Source organism: Pristis pectinata, chromosome 10 (assembly GCF_009764475.1).
Source record: "Pristis pectinata isolate sPriPec2 chromosome 10, sPriPec2.1.pri, whole genome shotgun sequence".
Taxonomy (NCBI): Eukaryota; Metazoa; Chordata; class Chondrichthyes; order Rhinopristiformes; family Pristidae; genus Pristis; species Pristis pectinata.
Window position 1 is genome coordinate 93154586 of NC_067414.1, and position 25579 is coordinate 93180164.

The 25579-nt window shown below is 43.0% G+C and overlaps 1 protein-coding gene across 1 annotated transcript in view; it reads left to right on the top strand.

Moving 5' to 3' along the window:
• The window catches only part of kif6 (kinesin family member 6), a 431738-nt gene that overhangs the window by 243215 nt on the left and 162944 nt on the right, over positions 1-25579 (top strand). The window contains exon 14 of the mRNA XM_052024853.1: positions 25187-25289. Within this exon, the coding sequence (XP_051880813.1) occupies positions 25187-25289 (103 nt within the window). The remainder of the gene's footprint in view (positions 1-25186; positions 25290-25579) is intronic.

Consider the following 25579-nt stretch of genomic DNA (forward strand, 5'->3'; position numbering starts at 1 on the left):
GTTAAGGATGGACATTAAAGGCTAACCTTGCCAGTGATATTCAATGAACAGTTTAAAACAAACCTTGATTAAATTAAAACCTTATTTCATCCCAGACATTCATCTCTATATTTTGTGTACATATGAAGGTGCCTTTTATAAATAGCTCATTTCTAAATGTGCATATCCCTCAACTTCACCACAGCTAAATAGGTCTTTCCCACACATCATGATGTTGATAGATTTTGGCAGAAAGTCAGTGAGCACTGGGTTTAGTAGTCTGGGCAGACTCTTGTATTACATGTAATCTTAGCTGGATGAATGCATAATATGGACAAAGCTGTATTCACATATCAGCAGTGTTGTATTGTGAACAATGACCGAGTAAATCTGGCACAGGATATCTGATCATTTTGGTTTTTAAAGGATTTGTACCATAAACTCAAATTGCATACTGGCTTTAATTAACCCCAATTTCTGTTCCTGGGCTTGGTTGGGATGCAGACTGAGTGACTAATTGCAGTTGGATGACCAGGTTTTCTGACTCCAAAAATAGAACTGTTGACAATCCACTCTGATTGAGATCAGGAAATTACAAACACACTGGGCAACACTGCAGATTATCTTTCAAGCACACATGTCAAAACCAGACCAAGAGCCGAAATGCATTTAGTAAGCACAGACCGAAGTGCCTTGTCTAGTAAGATCGTCCATTTTGTGTGGATTGCACATTCTGACATTCCATCAAGCTGGGTACTGGATCAGACTTATCATAATTTAAAAAGTCATTCAGTAATCTGGACACTTAAGTAATGTAATAAAGGATCCATTCCTTTCAAATCACACACAAAAAAATCTGTCTAAACTGTGTCACTGAATATGCTGCACTTTAGGGAAGGAAAATAAAAACTCTCTCGTTGAAATGACCTTCTAGAAAAATAAACCCAAGTTAAGTGACATGATCATCTTCGGAGTTCCCTTTACTTTAAAAAAATTATTCCTCCCCTGCAACTACTCACACCCATCCCCTCTCCGACACCACCCCACACCTGGTGAAATTATTGAGATACAGGGAAGCACTTCAAAGAATGGGACATATTATCAAATGGTAATTCAAAATTCATAGAACATAGAACAGTACAGCACAGGAACAGGCCCTTTGGCCCACAATGTTCTCCCTAACTAATTAAGCTAATTATGCCTAATTACACTAATCCCTTCTGACAACACATGGCCCATGTCCTTCCATGCTCTGCATGTTTATGCACCTACCAAAAAGCCTCTTAAGCACCTCTATTGTATCTGCCTCCACCACCACCCCTGGCATCCCGTTTCAGGCATCCACCACTTGCCCCGAAAATCTCCTTTGAACTTACCCCCTCTCATGTTAAATGCGCGCTCTCTAGTATTGGACATTTCAATCCTGGGAAAAAGATACCGGCTATCTATCAATGCCTTTCATAATCTTATAAACTTCTGCCAGGTCTCTCCTCAGCCTCCACTGCTCCAGAGCAAACAACCCAAGTTTGTCCAACCTCTCCTTATAGCACTCACACCCATCCCCTCTCCCACCCCACCCCACCCCACACCACCACTGCACCCTACCTGGTGAAATTATTGAAATACGGGGAAGCACTTCAAAGAATGGGACATATTATCAAATGGTAATTCAAAATTCATAGAACATAGAATCCAGACAGCATCCTGGCCTCTTCTGCACCCTCTCCAAAGTCTCCACATCCTTCTTTATAATGGGCCGACCAGAATCGAATGCAGTACTCCAGATGTGGCCGAACCAAAGTTTTATAAAGCTTCCTGACTCTTGAACTTAGTGCCATTAATTTTGTGCTTCCCTTTACATTTGATCTCCCGAAGTGCAACACCTCATGCTTGCCTCGATTGAACTCCATCTGCCATTTCTCAGCCCATATCTTCAACTGATCTGTATCCCACTGTATCCTTTGGCAACCATCTACACTATCCACAACACCACCAATCTTTGTGTCATCTGCACAAGGCAGATGTCATCTGTTGATTTGTTTTAGGGCTAATTAGGAGAGCCCTTTGGCTACTTGTAAGGCCTAATGATGGAATCGGAAGTGCAGTGGTATTTGTGCTCTGCCTTCAGCTGATATGTTTTGATAACAAGTTGTGAAATTATTTGTAGACACAAGAGACTGCAGACGCTGGAATCTGGAGCTAAAAAAAAACAAGCTGCTGGAGGAACTCAGTAGGTCAGGCAGCATTTGGGAAAGTAAAGGGGTGGTCGACGTTTCAAGTCGAGACCCTGCATCAGGACTGAGAGTGTAACGGGGAGATAGCCAATATAAAGAAGTGAGGGGAGGGGTGAGGCAGGGTCTGGCAAGTGATGGGTGGATCCAGGTGAGAAGGGGTTGATGGGCAGATGGAGCCAGGTGGGGGGGAAGGAAGGGTGGAGGCAGCGACAGAGGCTGGGAGGTGTGAAGTGGAGACAACAAAAGGCTGCAGATTATGCTTGATAGGAAAGGAAGGTGATGAGTAGAACCAAGTTATTTGTGACAACCTTCCATTTCAAAGAAGAAGGTATGCCATCAGAAGCTCTTTCTAAAAAACAAATGATCTTTTTTCCCTGTTTTTAAAACATCTTCCATGCATGAATTTAATGACAAAACAAATATCTGCAAAGAAATAGAAACATGACAATCCTTTTAAAATCATAGACAGACGAGGCATTATACAAACTGAAATGGAATTGAAGTATATATTGGCCTGAATAGGTACCTATACAGAGCTCTGAAACTCCTATTCATAATCAGCCCACTCATTGCTATGCTTCTTGACAATGAGGTTTTATTATACCACTCTCTGGAGCAGGCTTAACCTCATGCTGGCAAAAGGCCTGATTCGGTCAGTTTCTATTAAGTTTCCTTTGGATAAACTGTCATAGCTTATGATACCTGGGGAACTGAGCCTTGGCGGTGTGAGGGAGCTGATTTAATATCGGAAGAAATAGCTGGATGCTTTGCTCGTATTTCCATTTTAACTACACACTTCAAATCACATTGCTGAACTGACTTACTTGTCCAAATCAGCTCCCCAGACATTATCATCATCATACGTAGCTTAAACATTGAAGAAAAAGACCCTGCTTGAAGTAGACCAAAGAGACAGCCTGGCTTCCTTCATCAACATCATTATTAGAGCCCATAGCCCGTCAGTCCCTTCCCTCATGTCATGGGAGAATGTCAAAAGGGATCAAATTACCCTGACCACAAAAAAACAGAGTGTGCCTTTTTCTTCTCAGTTATTCATGAATGATCACTAAATTGCCTTCTCAAAATTCAACACACTTCAAGGCTGTAAGTTCCTGTCATTTTATTACTGACCTTTAAGCATGAAAAATAATCAGATAATTTTCTATTCTACTATTCTTAAGTTAATTTTTCCCTGAAATGTCTCCTTGAGCCATTTCTAAACAGTAACTATTAGGACACATCTCAGCACCAATACTACATCTTAACACCAATATATGATGAGATGGACTCTGACCTCACAATCTACCTTGTGACCTTGCACCTTATTGTCTACCTGCACTGCACTTTCTCTGTAGCTGTGACACTTTGTACTGTTATTGTTTTTACCTGTACTACCTCAATGCACTCTGTACTAACTCAATGTAACTGCACTGTGTAATGAATTGATCTGTATGATCAGTATGCAAGACAAGTTTTTCACTGTACCTCAGTGCAAGTGACAATAATAAACCAATACCTATAGCGATACAGAGACAGGAGCAAAAAATATTGCAGATGCTGGAAGTCTGGAATAAAGACAGAAAATATTGGAAATAGCTGGTTAGGCAGTGTCTGTGGAGGGCGAAGCAAGGTTAACATTTTATGTCAATGACTTTTCATCAGGATTATTTGAAACAATTGGAACAGTTAGAAGGATACTTGATTTGTGGGAGGTGTATGAAATCGATGAGGGGCATAGATAGGGTCTTGTTCCCAGGGAAGGTTCGCGGTGAGTGGGGAAAGATTTAGTAGGAAATTGAGGGGCAACATTTTTACACAGAGGATGGTATGTATGTGGAATGAGCTGCCAGAGAAAGTGGTTGAGGCAGGTACAATAATAACTTTTAAAAGACAGTTGGACAGGTACATGGATAGGAAAAATTTAGAAGGTTACAGGCCAAACGTGGGCAAATGGGACTAGCTTGGATGGGCATCTTGGTCGGCATGGACCAGTGCTGTGTGACTCTGTGATTCTGTGGTTTAAGTTGCAGAGAAGGAGGGGAAGGTGATGAAGAGGAATGTCTGTGATAGAGTGAGACTGACTGACACATAAGGTGATGGTGCTGGCTGAGTAAGGTCATGGCATCTTCTTAATCACAGTTCATCTATTTGGAAGAGATGTAAATGAATGAAAAATTCAATAAAAGAACGAAAAGACTGGAAGTGAATGAGAACAGAGGATAAAAGGGAAAAAAAAACAATGCTGGGACTATGAGGAAAAACAAACTGCAGTAGCTGGAGATCAGCAAAATAAGAGAATACTGGAAATTCTCAGTCTGACCACAATAATTCTATCTTGATTCTACAGAGCTGACTTGAATATCTATTTCCTCTAAACTGCAAAAAAACAAAATGATAATATAAAGATACAAACAGTGGCAATGCAATGGAAATACCAAACTTCTTTAGCAATTTATATTGCTGCTGTTTTCTTGCAGTGTACTATTTCGGTTCCAAACAGCTTAGTAAAGTGGGTATCAGGTATTATGTCACTGCTCTTATGGTGTGGCAAAGGAAATTCAACAAAGTGTAAGGTGATATATTTTGATAAGAAAAATCAAGACAGATACTGCACGTTAAAAGGTCCAATTTAAAAAAACGGGTGCAAAGGGAGAGGGAGTCAACAAATCTCCAACGGTGTAAGGATAACAAAGCAATAAGTAAAACATTTGGGATAACACATAATCTGCTGGTCGAGATCGATGGGACGAGCGGCATCTGTGGGGCAAGGGAACTGTCGATGTTTTGGGTTGGAGAGGGGAGATTGCCAGTATAAAGAGGAGAGGGTGAGTGGTGGCACAGGGGCCAGAGGGTGATTGGTGGACTGACTGGGGGTGGGGTAATGGATGGCAGGTAGAGGAGGGAGAGGGGTGGAGTTGGGAGACAGAGGCAGGTGGATAATAGATTGAGGCAGATGGAAAAAAGAGGAAGACGGAGTGAAGTGGAAGGGAGGGGAGGGTGGAAGGTGGAGACAACTGCTGAGGGTGTGATAAACAGAAACACAAAGGGTACCAGTGCTGGAATGTAATAACTAAGGAAGATGATAATGGGAACCCTTATGGGAGAGGTAGCGTTTGGGATCTTTGGGTACACAGAAGACATCAAGAGATGAGGTATTAATGTTAAGAGAATAAACTGGAAATGCTAGGATTTGGTCTCCACAGAGCAGAGAAGATGAATAGGAAATTTGATAGAGGTTTTTATCACAAGATCACAAGACAAAGGAGCAGAAGTAGGCCATTCGGCCCATCATATCTGCTCCGACACCTCACCATGAGCTAAACTATTCTCCCATCTAGCCCCAATTCCTGGCCTTTTCCCCATATCCCTTGATACCCTGACTAATTAGATATCTATCAATCTCCTCCTTAAACACCCCCAATGATCGGGCCTTTACAGCTGTCCGTGGCAACAAATTCCATAAATCCATGACCCTCTGGCTAAAGAAATTTCTCCGCATCTCTCTTCCAATTGGCTACCCTCTAATTCTAAGACTGTGCCCTCTTGTCCTGGACTCACCCACCATGGGAAATAACTTAGCCACATCTACTCTGTCCAGTCCTTTCAACATTCGTAATGTTTCTATGAGGTGCCCTCTCATTCTTCTGTACTCCAATGAATACAGTCCAGAACGGACAAACGCTCCTCGTGTGTCAGCCCTTTCATTCCAGGAATCATCTTCGTAAATCTTCTCTGAACCCTCTCCAACATCAGTACATCCTTTCTAAGATAAGGGGCCCAAAACTGCACACAGTACTCCAAATGAGGTCTCACCAGTGCCCCATAGAGCCTCACCAACACATCCTTACTTTTATACGCTATTCCCCCTGAAATGAATGCCAACATAGCATTCGCTTTCTTTACCGTCGACCCAACCTGGAGGTTAACTTTTCAGTTATCCTGCACGAGGACCCCCAAGTCCCTTTGTACTTCTGAATTTTGAATTTTCTCCCCATCTAGATAGTAATCTGCCCATTTATTTATTCATCGCCTGTTTATCACCAGGAATGAGTTTGAAAGTAAATAAGGGAAAACAGTTATCGTTGGCTGAAAGGGTGACAATGCAAGGGCACTAATTTTTAACTAAATAGCAAAAGAAACAGAAGCAATGTGAGGAAAAATGTTCTGGTACAAGAAGTGTTTAGAAATTTGAGAGTACTGCCTATCTGGACAGTTAATAGAAAGTGCTTGTTGGAGAAAAAGTTTCCAAAATTGGTGAAATGGGATCAATTGAACTGTTCTGAGAAGGAGCAGCTGATAATCAGTGGATCAGATGGATTCCCATTGTGCTGTGTTGTTCATTGATCCAAAAGATATGAAAATATTTGCAAACATTTAACGAATTGTACGAGTCATGAGGTCTGTAAAATGTGGATGGGAAATACCTCCAGGAAGTGGGATTGGGATGGGTTAGGGTGCAGGACTGGTTGAAGTGAGCAACATGATTAAAGTTCATAAAACCCAGAGTGGAATTAATGGCTTACATTAAACCCACAACACCGCATATCCTCACTTCCCCCTATCCTGTCTCTTCTCCCATCGCTCCACTGAATTACCCTCCTGCTCACCACATTTCTGACAACAGCAGCAGGCTGCTGACTTGCAGCCTGTTCCAGAGTGGGTTCTGCGCAACTGGAAGCCAAACCTGTCAGTCAGGCAAAATGGGAAATATTGCAAGTGCTGCAAATCTGAAATAAAATGAGAAAATGCAGGAGACACAAGAGATCGCAGATGCTGGGGATCTGGAGCAACAAACAACCTGCTGGAGGAACTCAGCGGCTCGAGCAGCATCTGTGGGAGGAAAGGAATCGTCGACGTTTGGGGTCGAGACCCTGCATCAGGAGAAAACGCAGGAAATACTCAACAGATCAGACATCATCCGTACAGTTAATGATTCAGTTCACTAACCTTATCAGAAAGACCGGTTAATCAGGCAGGCTTGTGATTTAAGGAAGTTGGACCACATGGAGTTGAAACTCACAGACGAGAAGAACTCCAAAGACTCCTGAACAAAATTTTACTTCCCCCACTACGCCCACTCATCAGGCCTGTCCATGTCAATATTAAGCTTATGCACGGCAACGAAAGAGATGCAACTGAATAAAATGGCAGCCTGCGGGTTCCAAATAAGTCAACTAGAATTCTACAAATTCCTAATGTTCTAAGTAGGACATAGCTGTGCTAATTCCATGCAGAGAAACTGAATGGAATATTGAATGCACAAACAATTAGGATAAAGGTTTAATGCAGTGACAGCTGAAATGTGTTGTAAGATTGCTGTATGAAAGAAAACAATTTGCGCTGTCAACTTGTGTTTAGTTCCCAGTAGCCAAGAGTCACAGCATGTCACTCCTTAATGCTACATGACAATGAACTGGTAACCTTATGCAGTGGAACTATAGCATGGCTGGTGCTGGAATTGGAAATGTTTCACACTGGTGTAGTGCTCTGTGGCTGGGGGTGCTCCTTTCTGTTAGACTCTAAAGCATGTGCCATGGATGAAAAACATGATGATGCTGGAGGAACTCAACAGGCCAGGCAGCATCTGTGGAGAAAAGCAGGCAGTCAACTTTTCGGGTCAGCAGTCCTGACCCAAGAGGATGACCGCCTGCTTTTCTCCACGGATGCTGCCTGGCCTGCTGAGTTCCTCCAGCATCGTTGTGTTTTTCATATAGATTCCAGCATCTGCAGTCCTTTGTTTCTCATATGGCATGGTCTTTGGGTTCCTTCTGCAACTGCTCAGAAAATCATACAGTTGGTGCCAGCAGACAGAAAGACCTCAACAACAATCAAGTGTGGAACCAAGCTATCAAGTATACCCTCAAGTGGAAAGTAACATTCATGGCATTCAACTTCCAAGCAATGACCGTTCCCATCAAGAAAGAGTCCAGCCATGTATCCTTGGCATTCCTTGTCATCACTATCACTGTGTTCCCCCACCATCAATATCTGGAGTCACTAAAAACTCAACAAACCAGACGCATAAATGCCATTACTACAAATTCAGGTCTGTGGCTGGGTATTCTGTGTTGAGTGTTTCTCCTCCTGACACCACAAAACCATTCCACCAGGCAGAAGTCAGGAATGTGATGGAATACCTTCCACTTGCCTGTATTTGTGCAGCTGCAACAACACCCGCGAAGCTCCATGCCATCCAGGACAAAACAGCCTGCTTGATTGATACCCATTCCACTGCTCAAACGTTCTCTCCCTCCACCACCAGTGCACAGTGGCTACAGTTTGCATCGTTTACGAAATGCTCTGCAGTTGCTTCCTTAGCATATCCTAAAACTGTGACCTCTATCAAGAATGACAAGGGCAGAATCAGAATCAGGTTTATTATCACTGACATTTGTTGTTTTTCAGCAGCAGAACAACGCAAAGAAATAAAAGTTACTATAAATTACAAAATAAATAAATCGTGCAGAGAAGAAAAGAATAATGAGGTAGTGTTTATGGGTTCATGGACCGTTCAGAAATCTGATGGTGGAGGGGAAGAAGCTGTTCCTGAATTATTGAGTGTGGGTCTTCAGGATCCTGTACCTCTTTCCTGATGGTGGTAAGGAAAAGAAGGCATGTCCCGGATGGTGAACGTCCTTAGTGATGGATGCCTCCTTCTTGAGGCACCATCTCTTGAAGGTGTCCTCGATAGTGGCAGTAGTTGCATGGGGACACCACTACCTCAGGATTTCCCTCCAAGTCACACACTAGCCTTATCTGGAAACGTATCACTCTTCCTACACTGTCACCAGGTCCAAATCCTGGAACTCCCTAACCAACAACATCGTGGGAGGTACCTTTAAGAAGATGGCCCACTACCATCTTGTTAAGGGCAATTAAGGCTGGGCAATAAATCTTGGCTTTGCCTGTGAGGCCCACATGCAAAAAAATAAGTAACATAAAGAATGGAAAATCTACCATTTCCATCTACCATTCCCAGCAGTAATAGTCTCATACAGCACTCTGCTCTTTTAAAAAAGGATGTATTGAGGCAATTTTAAATGTACTGCTGTGTGAAAAGCCTTTCTGTACCAGAGTACTCCACCTCCCAGGAGGAACAAAGAAAATATTCAGACTGCTTATGCGTTGCAAATAGAGAGCGGAATACCTGACTGAACAGTATTGTATAGTTCAATCATGTACAATACTGACTGAGCATTAGAGATTTTTATTTGAAACCTCGGGGGACTAGCTGATAATGTGTTAATTCATTGACATATACCCTGCTGTTTCCTCGTTATATCCTTGGACACAACTGAAATGGCAGTCAGGTTTCCATGTCATAGGATTATGTGCACGTGCAGCTATCTTGCCTTTCCTGCCGGCTCTAAATTTAATATTCCTGCTTTCACGCTCAGTATCAAAAGCAGGAGGGGGAAGAAGAATTAAACGTTCCTGGACCAGTTTAGTGATCAAAGGATGTTACTCTGTGTCCCGTTGCAGTCCTTCACTCCCACTTTCCTAACACAGTCTTTTTGTGTGAAGCAGTCGAAGTTACATCAGAAGCAAAGGGGAACTCATTAAAATAACATTGAGGCTGGGTCGCAAACGCAGGATGTCTGTACTTTGACAGTCAAGAGCGGCATGTAAATGCACATTGGCATAGCCGTTGGATGCCTTGCCAGTGCAGAAGTTTCCTAATTTGGATGCCTCTCAACCAGCACATCGGACGGGAAATATCTATACCTCTTGCTGCCTTGGTGAAGCGGCCAGCATAATCAAAGACCTCCACCCACCCGGCTCATCCTCTCTTATCTCCTCTCCCATCAGGCAGAAGATACAGGAGCCTGAGGGCACGTGCCGCCAGGCTCAAGGACAGCTTCTATCCCACGGTGATAAGACTATTGAATGGTTCCCTTATACGATGAGATGGACTCTTGACCTCACAATCTACCTTGTTTGACCTTGCACCTTATTGTCTCCCTGCAATGCACTTCCCTGTAGCTGTGACACTTTACTTTGTATTCTGTTATTGTTTTTACCCTGTACTACCTCAATGCACCGTGTAATGAATTGATCTGTACGAACGACATGCAAGACAAGTTTTTCACTGTACCTCAGTACAAGTGACAATAATAAACCAATACTAATACCAAATGGTGCCAGTCAGCATGTGTTTCTTTTTGTCTCTCTTTAACTCTGCTATTTAACCAGTGTCTTTGCTAGGTCAGGGAGGGAACGAGAATAAAGTAAGAGAGTAGTTAGGAACGGTCTTTTCCCCAGGGTAGGGCAGTCCAAAACTAGCGAGCATAGGTTTAGGGAGCAACACACACAAATGCTGGAGGAACTCAGCTGGTCAGGCAGCATCTATGAAGGGAAACTTTTGCCTCCATAGATGCTGCCTGACCTGCTGTTTTAAAATTTGTTTTAGATTTTATTTACAGCGTGGTAACAGGCCCTTCTGGCCCAACGAGTCCGCGCTGCCCATTTTAAACCCAAATTAACCTACCCGTACGTCTTTGCAATTTCCGCCAGTATTTTGCATGTGTTGCTCCAGATTTCCAGCCTCTGCAGTCTCCCTTGTGTCACAGGTTGAGGATGAGAGGGGAAAGATTTAAAAGGGACCTGAGGGGCAGCTTTTTCACCCAGAGAGTGGTGAGTATATGGAATGAGCTGCCAAGGAAGTGGGTGAGGCAGGTACAACAGAATCATTTAAGAAGCATTTGGATAGGTACATGAAGGGCTGAGAGGGATTTGGGCCAAACGCAGGAAATTGGGACTAGCTGGGTGGGCACCGTGGTCGGCATGGACTGGTTGGGCCGAAGGGCCTGTATCTGTGCTGTCTTGCTCTATGACTCTATGACCCTAAATGTCAGTGTCTTTTATTCATGGATTGCCCAGAATAAAATTGATATGAGTTTAGGATGATCACCTTTTAATTATCCAGCCTATGATATTGGGAATAAAAATCTATTCGTGTATATTTTACATACGTTCCATGCAACCACACAGCCTGTTTTAAAAAATTGCTAGATCACATGAACAGGCAGGGGATGGAGGGATATAGACCATGTGCAGGCAGATGGGATTAGTTTAAATTGACATCATGGTGAGCACAGACATTGTGGGCCAAAGAACCTGTTCCTGTGCTGTACCAAATTGGTAAATTGGTAAATAGGTTTATTATTGTTCTTTGTACCGAGGTACAGTGAAAAGCTTTGTTTTGCGTGCCGTCCGTACAGATCATTTTGTCACATCAATGCATTGAGGTAGTACAAGGGAAAACAATAATAGAACTCAGAATTCAGTTACAGAGAAAGTGCAGTGCAGGCAGACAATAAGGTGCAAGACAATAATGGGGTAGATTGTGAGGTCAAGAGTCCATCTTGTCATACTAGGGGACCGTTCAATAGTCTTGTAACAGCGGGATAGAAACTGTCCTTGAGCTTGGTGGTATGTGCTTTCAGGCTTGTGTACCTTCTGCCCGATGGGAGGGGGGAGAAGAGAGAATGGGTGGGTGGGGTCATTGATTATGTTGGCTGCTTTACCAAGGCAGCGAGAAGTGTGGATAGAAGGGAGGCTGGTTACTGTGATGTGCTGAGCTGTGTCTTTGTCCCATGTTGTTGTTCACTGTTGAGTCTGGACTTCTTGAAGAGGGTATTCTCTATCCCAGAGGGCTGTGGAGGCAGTTCACTGGGGGTATTTGAAGAAGAAGTAGATAAATTGAGGGCTTTGGGGAACTGGCACAGAAGAGGAGATGAAGCGAGGAGCAGATCAGCCATGGTGATATATAATGTCAGTGCAGACTTGAGGGACTTGGTGGGCTACTTCTGCTCCTATTTTCTTGTGCTCTTATTTCTTTGACTGTGCATTCCTGTGTAACATTGAACCTGCTTTTGGACATTTTGTACTGTTAAAGTGGGAATTGATGACTGAGCAGCATGTGCTGGTCAAAGGTAGGGAAGTGATCTACAGTAGAGAAGGACTGTCAATAAGACTCAATATATCTTTCTTTAAAAAGAATGTACCTAGAAGATAAGATAAGATTTCTTTATTAGTCACATGTACAGCAAAACACACAGTGAAATGCATCTTTTGCCTAGAGTGTTCTGGGGGCAGCCCGCAAGTGTCGCCACGCTTCTGGCACCAACATAGCATGCCCACAACTTCCTAACCCGTACGTCTTTGGAAAGTAGGAGGAAACAGGAGCAGACGGAGGAAACCCATGCCAACACGGGGAGAACATACAAACTCCTTACAGACAGTAGCCGGAATTGAACCCGGGTCGCTGGCACTGTAATAACATCACGCTAACTGCTATGCTACAGTGCCTGCCCAAACCTAATAAGAATATTACTGCTGGGAATGGTAGACTTTCCATTCTTTATGTTATTCAATATATTTCATGTGGACCTCACTAGCAAGTAACATTGTACTGTCTGCTTCTTCCTCATAGTCCATAGCTCCCTGAAAGTGGCTGCACAGGTTGATAGGGTGGTAAGGAATATGGCATGCTTGCCTTTATTAGTTGAGGCACTGAGTTCAACGGTCAGGAAGTTATGTTGCAGCTTTATAAAACTCTGATTAGGCCACATCTGGAGTATTGCATTCAATTCTGATCATCCTATTATAGGAAGGATGTGGAGGCTTCGGAGAGGGTGCAGAAGAGGTTCACCAGGATGCTGCCTGGATTAGAGGGCATGTGCTATGAGGAGAGGTTGGACAAACTTGGGTTGTTTTCTCTGGAGCGTCAGAGGCTGAGGAGAAACCTAATAAAAGTTTATAAGATTGTGAGAGGCACAGATAGAGTAGACAGCTGGTATCTTTTTCCCAGGGTTGAAATGTATAATACTTGAGGGCATGCATTTAAGGTGTGAAGGAGTAACTTGAAAGGAGATGTACCGGGGAAATTTTTTACTCAGGAAATGGTGGGTGCCTGGAATGCGCTGCCGGGGTGGTGATGGAGGCAAATACGATAGAGGAATTTAAGAGGCTCTTACATAGGCACATGGATGTGTAGAGAATGGAGGGATATGGACATTGTGTAAACAGAAGGGATTAGTTTAGTTAGGCATTTAATTACTAGTTTAATTGGTTCAGCACAACATTGTGGGCTGAAGGGCCTGTTCCTGTGCTGTACTGTTCTATGTTCTATTATGCAAATTTATCTATAAAACAAATGCAAACAGTACAGATGCTAGGAATTGAAGAAAGAAAAGCAGATAAACCAGGTGGAGAGAGAAACAGAACTGAAATATTTCAGTTTGGCAACCTTTGCCAATCAAAGTTAACAAATGCCTTCACCTGAAACAGTAATCCCAGCGCTCATTTAAGGAGAGCTATTGAACGAGGCCACTTTTTGAGTGTATGCGTATTGCTTTTAAGCACAAATAGCTCTTTCCCCCATAACCTTACTTAGGGATATGCAAACCTACTGTGTGCCACCACTTAGTAAATGAGCTCATCCCATAATCAGCTTGACTTTTTCTTGTTCCAAGAAGGAAAACTGAGCTGCATCTGTTTGCAATTGTTTATTTATTTTGCATTGATTCCAAGCAAACCCAGGAAAATTATCCAGAACCTACTGTGGCTGGTTTTTAAGGTCAACTGTTTGTGGCCATTTATGGCGATGTTATTTATGAGTGTGCACCAGGGAAAATGAAATTAAAGGTATCCAAAAACAGATGGGCCTGGGCATTTGAAAATCGGTGTTATTCTACAGCGTGTGGTGAGTTTACTGGAGTCCCACTTTTTTAAAAAAGCATGGCGCAAAATCAGATGTATGTTATCCTGCTCTGTATTTATCAAAATTGTCAACCATTAGAACAGGAGAAATAGAAGTGGGCATGAGCCTTCCTTCCCAAGCAGCCTGCTCTGCCATTCAATGAGGTCATGGCTGTTTGTGGACCTCAAATGTACTTTGTCAAGTGATCCCTGCAACTCCTATTCCAAAAATCAACATTCCCCCAGGAGTGGAGAACTCCTCTCATTTCTGTTTTAAATGTCTTATTCCTTAAACGAGACTGGCTTTCAGTTCCGGACTCTCCAAAGGAAACAGTCTTCCTTTCAGAATCTTACATATTTCAATGAGATCACCTCTCATTCTGCTAAACTTTGCTGAATGAATATAGGACAGTTTTAATCTTCCCTCAAGCCTCACCCCAAAGTCAAACCAATGAGTTCACCACTGCAGTTTCAGAACAGTGTTGCAGACTCCCTTATGAATTTTTCTTTATCAGCGTAAACATCAGCTTGAGATCAGTGACAGAGGAATAGTATGTTATCCCATTCGTATGCCACATGCAGGTGCTGATGGAAAGATTGTTTTTATGCAATGAACCACACAGACTGGATAGTGACAGAGAGTTTTCAACCTGTGGATTACCGTTTTAGCTCATTTAGAAATGTTCCAGGGAAATGTGTTTTAGCCACAGTAGGAATCCTGGCCTTCATTGGGATGCTGGCCTTCATTAGTCAGGGCATGGAATACAGGAGCATGAAAGTCATGGTACAATGCTTAATTGGCCACAGTTGGAGTACCGTGTGCAGTTCTGGTCGTCACACTGCAGGAGGGATGTGATTGCTCCGGTGAGGGTGCAGAAGAGGATGTTGCCAGGATGTTGCCTGGGATAGAACGTTTAAGTCACGAGGACGGTCTGGTAATAGCTGGGGTTATTTCCCTTGGAGTGGAGGAAGCTAATGGAGGATCTGACAGTGGTAAACAAAATAATGAAGGGCATAGGCAGGGTGGATAGTGAGAAACATTCCCCCATGGTGGAGACACCTGAAACCAGAAGGTATGGGTTAAAGGTGTGGGGGTGAGAAATTAAGAGGGGATCTGAAGAAATCTGAAGGGCAGGCACGGCAGTGTAGCGGTTAGCGTAACACTTTACAGTGCCAGCGACCCAGGTTCACTTCCTGCCGCTGTCTGTAAGGAGCTTGCACGTTCTCCCCGTGACTGCGTGGGTTTCCTCCGGGTGCTCCGGTTTCCTCCAAAGGCATACGGGTTAGGAAGTTCCAAAGGCATACGGGTTAGGAAGTTCCAAAGGCATACGGGTTAGGAAGTTGTGGGCATGCTATGTTGGCGCTGGAAGCGTGGCAACACTTGCAGGCTGCCCCCAGAACACTCTACGCAAAAGATGTATTTCACTGTGTGTTCCGATGTACATGCGACTAATAAATAAATCTTATCTAAATGTTATTTTTCATCCAGAGAGTGCAACACACTGTCTGAGGAGGTGGTGGAGGCAGCCACTCTTATAACACTTAAAAAATATTTGGATGAGAACGTATAGAAGGCTGTGGCCCATGTGCTGATAGGTACTTGATGGTTGGCATAGATGTGATAGGCCACAGGGCCTGTTTCCATGCTGTATGGCTCTGAATCTACGAGGGAAGTGAAGGTCAATGGATCAGGCCGCACTCGGAATAGTGTGTGCAATTCTCGTCCCCCCAGAAGGACATGGAGGCTTTGGGAAGGGTGCAGAAGAGGTTTACCAGGCTGCTGCCTGGATTAGAGGGAATGAACTATAAGGAGAGGTTAGGCAATCTTGAGTTGTTGTCTCTGGAGCGTTGGAGACTGAGGGGAGACCTGATAGAAGTTTCCAAAATTATGAGTGGCATAGGTAGAGTAGACAGTCAGAATCTTTTTCCCAGAGTAGAAATGTCAAATACCAGAGGACATGCATTTAAGGTGAGAGGGGGAAAGTTTAAAGAGGATGTGCGGGGCAATTTTTTTTACACAGAGGATGGTGGATGCCTGGAACGGGCTGCCAGAGCAAGTGGAGGCAGATATGATAGTGGTGTTTAAGAGGCTTTAACATATAGAAGTAAATATGCAGAGAATGGAGGGATATGCATCATGTGCTGGGCAGAAGAGATTTAGTTTAATTGGGCATGGTGTTCAGCACAGACATGGTGGGCCGTAGGACCTGTTGCTGTGCTGTACTGTTCTATATCCTATGTTCTGTATCCTCTCTGGATGTGGAGTGTCATTAAGATTACTGAGAAGCTTTAAATTCATTGTTCATAGATCCGTAAATTTTCAACTTGTTTTCCTGCTGGAGATAAAAGGAACATCTGTCAATTTTTAGCCAGATTGAGCAGACTGCCAAGTCTACCAAAGGCATAAAAAACCCTTAACTTCACAAAAATTCAATTCAACATCTATTAAAAAGACATTCAAGAACTATTGAACATACTGTTAAAAAATTAAAAGTCAAAAATTAAAAAGTACACTGGAAAATACTGAAAAACAATTTCACGTAACTCAGTTAATATAAGTACCTGTAATTTACCCATCCCCCTCATAAGCACACTTTCTATTGAAATGAATGGAGACAGTGAGCCTGTGCCAAGTCTAACTGCTTCACCACCAGTCCCCAGGAGGAATCCAGCATCCGAGCATAGTCGGGAAATCCCCAGCAATCAACTGTGCAGAGACTTGGGACTTAGGCATTGCAGATACCGGCATATGCAGGAGTACCAAACTTCCACGTAGTTTCCAGCAGTTCTGTACAGACCTGCCTACTTTTCAGGCTAAATTTTGGATCTTTACTTCAAAATACATTCCTGACATCCATAAGAAAGATAAACCTATAATGGAGAAAAAGTAAATGTTCATCTTTCTTTCCAGTTGTTTACCACATTTTCAAATTACACAAAATATTTAGTCTGCTCCCTCAATTTATATCTACCACACATTGAGCAGAAAATGGTTGACATTAGAAGAAATGAACTCCCTTTATACCACGTTGGGATGCGGTTATTATGATTACCGTAAAAAGAAAAATGCTCTGCCGTCCTTGGCTTTCTGGCAGGATCACTATTTGTTTGTTTGTGCCAGAAAACTACACAGACGACCCACTTTTTCCAAAGCTAAGCAGACAAAAGAAGTTTAAATATTTTTGCCCATTTCGTAAATGATTCCATCCAAATTATCCAACCCTACGTATCCAGGAAATCACCACAAAATGCCAATGTATGGAGGAACATGGCAGGGTAGGTTGCTCCCCTCTCCGATTTTACCCTACCTTGGCTCCAGAACCACACTAACAACGATGACTTTCGTTTATGTAGCACCTTCAAAGTACCAAAAGAAAAAAAGAGTCTTCTTGGAGCATTTTCAAACAGAATGTGGCACTGTACCACACAAGGAGATAGATGACCAAACACTTGATCAAAGAGGATGATTTTAAGGAGGAGGGAGAGATAAAGAAACAGAGGCATCTCGAGAAGGAACTCCAGAGCCTGGGAACTTGACAAGGGAAGGCACTGCTGCCAATGGTGGGCCTACTGAATTCTGTTCAACGGGCCAGAGTGGTGATGTGCAGGTTAGTAGGGCTGGAGGAGGTAGATCTAGAGAAGGAAGTCCAGAGCTTGGGATCTTGACAACTGAAGGCACTGTTGCCAGTGGTGTCTACTGAATTCTGTTCAACAGGTCAGGATTGTGGTGTGCAGAGAGCAGGTTTGCAAAGTTGAAGGAGATTACAAAATGAAGAGAATGAGGATCTGGAGTAAGACTTATGGATTCTCAAGACTGCTCTGTAAGTCAATAAATTCACGACTCATCCGATCTATGTCATGGAGTCGTACAGCATGAAACAGGCCCTTTGGCCCACCATGCCTGTTATACAATCTACACTAATCCCATTTACCCACGTTAGGTCTGTAGCCTTATATGACTTGGCAATTCAAGTACTTTTCTAAATGCTTCTTAAATGCCTTGAGAGTGTGCTCCTCCTCCACACAGTAACACAAGAAAATAAGAGCAGGAGTAGGCCGCTCAGCCCCTCATTCAGTACGATCATTGCTGATCGATGTTGGCCTCAACTCCTCTTATGTGCCAGTTCCTCTTAATCCTCAGTTCCTCAGCCTTTCAATCTCCACCTTAAATATCTCTAATGATCTGGCTCTCCCATCCAAGGAGGCAGAGAGTTCCAGAGATTCACTACCCTCTGAGAGCAGAAATTTCTCTGCACCTCAGTTTTAAATGACAGGTCCTTTGCTTTGTGCTTGCAACCCCTTGTTCATGGCTCTTCCTTCATAACTGCCATGACCACCTCCTCAGGCATTCCAGACTTCAACCATTCTCTCACCTTAAACCTATGCTCTCATGTCTTGGACACCGCGGGAAAAAGATTCTTAGTATCAGCCCTGTGTGTCCCCCTCATCATTTTATAAACCTTTATCAGATCAGTCCCTCAGGATCCTCTGCTCCAGGGAAAACAAACCCAGCCTATTCAGATTCTCCTTTAAAATGAACTGGAGGTATTGAGTTACAAGGGGAGACTGGATAGGCTGGGACTGTTTTCCCTGGAGCGAGGGAGGCTGATGATTGACCTTGTAGAGGTTTATGAAATCCTGAGGGGCGTAGATAAGGTGGGTGGTCACAGTATTTTTCCCAGGGTAGGGGAGTGTAAAGCTCGAGGGCACAGGTTTAAGATGAGAGTAGAAAGATTTAAAAGAGACCTGAGGGGCAACTTTTTCACACAGAGGGTGGTGGGTATATGGAATAAGCTGCCAGAGGAAGTGGTAGAGGCGGGTACAGTTACAATATTTAAAAGACAGTTGGACAGGTACAGGATAGAAAGGGTACATGGGCCAAACACAGGCAAATGGGACTAGTTCGGATAGACATCTTGATCGGCATGGATGAGTTGGGCCAAAGGGCCTGTTTCTGTGTTGTATATATCTCTGTGACTTTATGGGTCTATGAAATGCTCCAATCGAGGCAGCATCCTGATGAACCTCCCCTGCACCTTCTCCAGCACAATCACATCTTTCTTATGGTGTGACAACTGGAACTGGATACAATACTGCTGGTGTGTCCGAACCAAAGTTTATAAAATTGTAACATGATATCTTTGCTCTTATATTCCGTGTCACAGCCGATGAAAGCAAACATTCCGTATTGCCTTCTTCACCGTTTTATCCACCTGTGCTGCCATTTTCAAGGTCCCTTTGTTCATCAACATTCGCTAGGTCCCTTCCTCAGCTTTGGCCTCATCCAAAAATCTACTTATTTCAGCCTTGAACGTGCTAAATGACTCAGCACCTGCAGCTTACTGGACTACAGAATTCCAAAAGTTCATGGTCTTGTGAGAGAACTTTCCTAACCGTAGTCTTGAGTGGACAATGAGGGCATGGCTTTAAAGTAATGGGTGGGAAGTTCAAGGGAGACATCAGAGGAAGATTTTTTACCCAGAGAGTGGTTGGAGCGTGGAATGCGCTGCCTGGGGCGGTGGTGGAGGCAGGTACATTGGTCAACTTCAAGACATTGCTAGATAAGTATAGGGAGGAATTTAAAATGGAGGATGAGAGGCGACTTGATAGAGGTGTACAAGATGTTAAGAGGCATAGACCGAGTGGACAGTCAGAGACTTTTTCCCAGGGCGAAATTGTCTAACATGAGAGGGCATAATTTTAAGGTGATTGGAGGAAGATATAAGGGGGATGTCAGAGGTAAGTTCTTTACACAGAGAGTGGTGGGTGCATGGAACTCACTGCCGGCAGAGGTTCTGGGGACAGATACATTAGGGACATTTAAGAGACTCTTAGATAGCCACATGAATGATAGAAAAATGGAGGGCTATGTGGGAGGGAAGGGTTAGATAGATATTAGAGCAGGATAAAATGTAGGCACAACATTGTGGGCTGAAGGGCCTGTACTGTGCTGTAATGTTCTATGTTCTACTACAGCAACTCTGCCGAGAGGGCAAGCGGTTCAGGTACAGCTCCAGTCATGGAAAACCTGGAACCCAGCTGAAGTTGATCCCAAAGGCAATACACTGTCGGGACCTAGACCAGCCACAGATCATTAAGTCATAGAATTGTACAGCACAGAAGCAGGCCCTTTGGCCCACCACGTCCATGACGACCTTTTTGCCCATTTACACTTATCCCATTTGCCCACATTAGGAACATATCCCTCTATATCTTGCCTATTTAAATATCTGTCTAAGTGTCTCAAACGTAGCAATTAAATCTGATTCCTCCGCCTCCTCTGGCAGTACGTTCCAGATATCAACTACCTTATGTGTAAAAAAGCTTACCCCTAAGATCTCCTTTAAATCTCCACCCTCTCACCTTAGAACTGCTCCCTCTTGTTTTTGATTCCCCTGCTAGGGGATAAAGATGCTGACAGTTGAAAGAGAACAGAATATACATCTGACCCACATCAGAACTGATAAAACAAACAGTAGCAGCAGTAATACTGATTAAATCACCAATGTCAGCGAACAGTAATATCGAGTATAACCTCTACAACAACAGGAGTAAAAGCATCATACCACCAGCAGCGATATCTGCATCCATGAAATGAAGACACAACAAATTACCACCTGAGTGATAGTGTGAATGATGCTTTAATAAACCTGAAAAGCAATAATACTTTAAATTAACTTTTAAACCAGATCAAGTTAAGAAAATGGACAGAAAAATATTGGGGATTTTATACTTTATTTTATAATGAATGGGGATCCATATTGCTATAGACATTGGTTTAGTATTTGTACTTATTGTACCTCACTCTCAAGTGTACTATTTTCTATGTAGAAAACAGGCATTATAATCTATCAGCTCGCAGTCTTGAGACATGATATAGGCCACAGAACTGGGCCTTTATTTAAGAAACAGAGCTTGGGGAGTACAAGGTGTAACACCCTAATCCCAGGAATCATTTTAGCAAACCTTTGTGGAGAGACATTTATGAATGGATAAATTTGAAGAATAAAATTAGGAATTTTAAAATCAAAGTATTGTTCAATCAGGACCAATATAGGTCAACAAGAATAAAAGGCGAACAGAACACAGAGCAAGTTAGGACACAGTGCTGTTAGGGAATCAACAGTATGAGGCATTAATGCTGCACATTATCAGGCACTGATAAATCCAAAAATAGAATTAAGGGTTCCCCAACCCTTTAAATTATCATTAATGTTGTGTCATCATCAGTTACAAGATGTTCTCACATTCAAATGTAGTTGGTACTTAGAATACCAGTCAGTAATATCAGCCTGTAGAGGGAAGGAGAGAGCTCACAGCTAGTATATATTGTACAACTTGCTGTATTGCTAGAAATAAGATACAGGCGTGAGATTGACAAGAGTACTGCAATTTTGGAGAAAGAGTATTTTGAAATGTGGCGCCATCTGCTCATTCAGATGAAAGTAAAAGATTCAGCTGTGCTACTTGAAGCATCAGCTTGGATGTGAGCCTGAATGTATCATGGAGACTGGAAGTAGACCAACTGAGCTGCCACCGAGCCGCGGGCAAGTTTGTGGAGGAGGTTGAACCTCTTATCAGTTTGAATAGTTAATAATGAACATACAGTTAGATTTAGAGCAACAAACAATCTACTGGAGGAACTCAGTGGCTCGAGCAGCATCTGTGGTTGCTGCCAGTTAGATTTGATTTTCTTAAGTTCTTGAAAGAACCAGCTTATTGGGCAGGTCATATTTTGTGTATGATTTTATTCATTCAAGCAAGGTGGATATTACCGGCACAGCACGAATTGTACTGAATAGCTTACTGGGTCATTGAGGAGGTTAACCCAGAGTCAAACACATTGCTAGGGTCTGAAGTCACAAATAGGCTAGATCAGGTAAGAATGATAGACCTGATGAAGGATTTTCGACCTGAAACTTTAACTAACTTCTCTTTCCACAGATGTTGCTTGAGCAGCTGATTTCTTCCAGCATTTCCATCTTTATCCACTGCAGTTTTACTTGTTTTCCAAGAACACGGATAACCAGATAGGATTTTTTGTCAGTCTGGTAGTTTGCTAATCACCAGTATTAATATTAGATTTTTAATTTACAGTATTTAAACTGCCAAGGTGGAATTAGAACTTCTCTCTCTGGACTGTTCATTCATCTTTATCTCATCCAGTCTTCTGATTACTAGCCAGTTACATAGCCACTATGCTATTCAATACTCAGTTTCCACACTGAGCTCAAGACCTCAATCAAGAGATCGAATTCATCACTTTTTAATGTCTATAAATGTGGATCACAGCTAATGAGTTTAATTCATTCTTGTTGGTGGCTCCCTCCTAGTTAACTCTCCATCTCTAAGTAATCTAAGGCATGGAGCTAGTTTTCAGAAAGTCAATAAAACTGCAGATGCTGGACATCTGAAGTAAAAACAGAAGCTGCTGGAAACACTCAGCAGGTCAGGCTGCAACTGTGGAAACGGAAGCAGAATTAACATTACATGTCTGGACCTTTCTGAAGATTTTGTTGATCTTCATTTACTACCGAATTTACTGTCAGTTCTCTTCCGGGAATGCTGACCTTGAAGGAGTTCTCCTCTGCTCTCTGGCAGGACTTCCATCTGTTTCTTTTGCCTTCTTCACGCCCTGTATTTTCTCTTTCCCTGCTTCTGATAGGATCCTGACTACTTTTTATTCAGCAAGAATCTAGAATCAGGCCTGTCTGCCTCTGTTTGTCATGTTCCCACAAATGGTACACCCAAAATTTTAGTTGTGTCCCCATTCCTGGAATTTACAGCAATGTTGTGCATGATTTTCTGTACCTACTCAGACTTGCATGGTATTTTTTAAACCTTTGAATTATCTATGAAAATTATAGCAAGGATGTGATAGCACTGGAGAGGGTGCAGAGGAGATTCACCAGGATGTTGCCTGGGATGGAATGTTTCAGTTATGAGGAGATAGTGGAGAAGATGAGTCTGTTTTCCCTGGAGCAGAGGACATTAAGAGGGGGACATGACAAAGGTGTATGAAATTATGAGGGGTACAGATCGGGTCGACTACGGGAAACCTTTTCCCAAATCAAGGTGGATAAAACTAGAGGATATAGATTTAGGGTCGGGGTAAGAGATGTAGAGGGGATCTGAGGGGAACATTTTTCACTCAGTGAGTAGTGAGTACCTGGAATACACTGCCTGAGAAAGTGGTGGAAGCACAGTCACTGACTGAATTTAAAAAGAGTCTAGACATGCGCTTGAATCGCCCAGGCATGGAAGGCTACGGGCCAAGTGCTGGAAGATGGAGTCAAAACAAGCTGCTGGAGGAACTCAGCAGGTCGAATAGCACCTGTGGGGGGGGAAAGGAATTGTCGAATTTTCGGGTCGAGACCCTACATGAGGACTGGAAGGAGGGGAATTAATACGGATGGGTGCCATCTGGTCAGTGTGAACGTAGTGGGCCAAATGGCCTATTTCCATGCTATTTATTTCTTTGTTACAATGAGTAAGTAAAGCTTCTAGAATCAGATATTCTCAAACATACTGGCAGAGAAATTTGGAGACATAATTCTATATTATTCAGTGCTGCTTTTTTTTCCCACCTTTATGTGAAGGAAAGTTGATTTTCCCCCAAGTGGAAAATGATGTGACCAATTCCAGGTCAAACTGTGCCACTCTTGAGATTTGAACCATCACTTGCGCATCAAATGAGATCACTTCACATGCAACATCCTGTTTTCTGGAGATATTGGTACACATTGTCCCTAGAGTGCTCATTATTGGACCCACACAAGACAGCCATGATTGCTTTGTACTGTTGTGGGTTGGCACCCCATCCAGATAAGCACCATTACTTACCTCCTCTTCTTCAGACACCGCCGCTCCTCATTCCTCATTGGCTAAAGCCCTGACTCAGACTTTCCACTCAAGAGCCAGAGCTCTCCTCCACTTCCCCAGACAGTGATCGGGCTCCCTCAGGCTTGGTTCTGTTTGCATTCTGTGCATATATCTGCACTGTGTGATGGAGAGGAATTTGGCGAGGACCCCATGACGGTTTACAGCAGCTGCCCATGACTGAAACAATCGTTGGTGTGTCGGCCTAGCGCCTCATAATGCACTGATTTGGATGCATATTTTCAAGCCCACTTTGGTTTATGTGCACAATTTGTGGCCTGATGGTTTTAATAACACATTTTCAACATGTCAATTAACTAAAGTGGGACTTATCCTTCTAATAGATTTGAAGTGGTTAAGAAGGATATGGCCACCTGTGCTACATGCCTTCTTCTGGCTCTGATTTCCACCTGTGTGCAAGTTTCTCACAACAGAATCAGTAATGGACACTTGTGGTTAATTTTGGTGTGTTCACTGCATGTATTTTAAACACCCTGTGACTTTTACCATCAAGAAGCACATGAGCAGTGAGCTTCTTCGAGTTCCCTTCCAAGCCGCACATCATCCTGACTTGGAAATATTTTGCCACTGTTCCCTCATCATCATTGGGCACAAATCTGCCCAGTGACAATGAGGGAAAACAGTGGCACCAAAGCCTGAAAGCATGTACCACCAGGCTCAAGGACAGCTTCTATCCCACTGTTATAAGACTGATGAACGGACCTCTTGTACGATAAGATGGTCCCATGACCTCACAATCTACCTCGTCATGGCCTTGCACCTTGTAGTCTGCCTGCACTGCACTTTCTCTGTAACTGTAACATTTTATTCCACATTCTGTTATTCCTTCTCCCTTGTACTGCCTTGATGTACTGATGTGGTGAAATGATCTGTATGGATGGCATGCAAAACAAAGTTTTTCACTGTACCTTGGTACATGTGACAATAATAAACCAACTTACCACTCTTGGAACTCTCTGCCCTATAGCACCGTGAAGTACATTCACCTTAAGAAATAGTGGTTCCAAATGGCAGCTCACCACCACTTTCTCAAGGGCAATTAGTGATGGGCAATAAATCTTGGCCTTGCCAACCAATGCCCACGTCTCAAAATAAAAATAGACTTATAAAAAACAAGGATGTGATACAAGAATTTTCACCTCTTGGTGGAAGTTGTAGATTTTGCTTATGCAGTAAAATCAACAGGAAGTTAAAGCATATCTGCTGGTTTTGGCAGTAGACTCAAAACCCATAAAAACACATGTTGATTGACCTTGCAGAGTCTTTTCTGCATATGGTTAAGACGTTTCCATGATCAACATTGTATTTATGTGCAGGTATCTATAAAGAATATACTCACTTAATGGTTCTGCCTTCCATTCATCCCACAGCAGGAGAAATGTCACTTGGACGTCAGGAAGCTTTTGAGATCTTCAGGAGGGACCATGCTGACAACATGACCATTGAAGACAACAAACAGCTTCTGAAGCAGAGGTCAGTCACCATTGAACAAAAAGTTCCATAATGGAACTTCCTTAATGGAACCTGTCGTTTAAAGAACGAGTTACCACTGCATTAGCCCAATGCACAAAACAGTGATGAAGTATTAAATAGCCATGCCTGAAAATGAGCAGCAGTAAATTAAAGCTGATTATCGTTGTCATGGAAATTCATTGAGATAAATCTGGTGTTTATCAGAACTCAGACACTTGATGTGGTTGACACAGTTGCACAGCCAGTAGAGTCGCTGCCTCACGGTCCCAGAGACCAAGGTAAATTGGTTT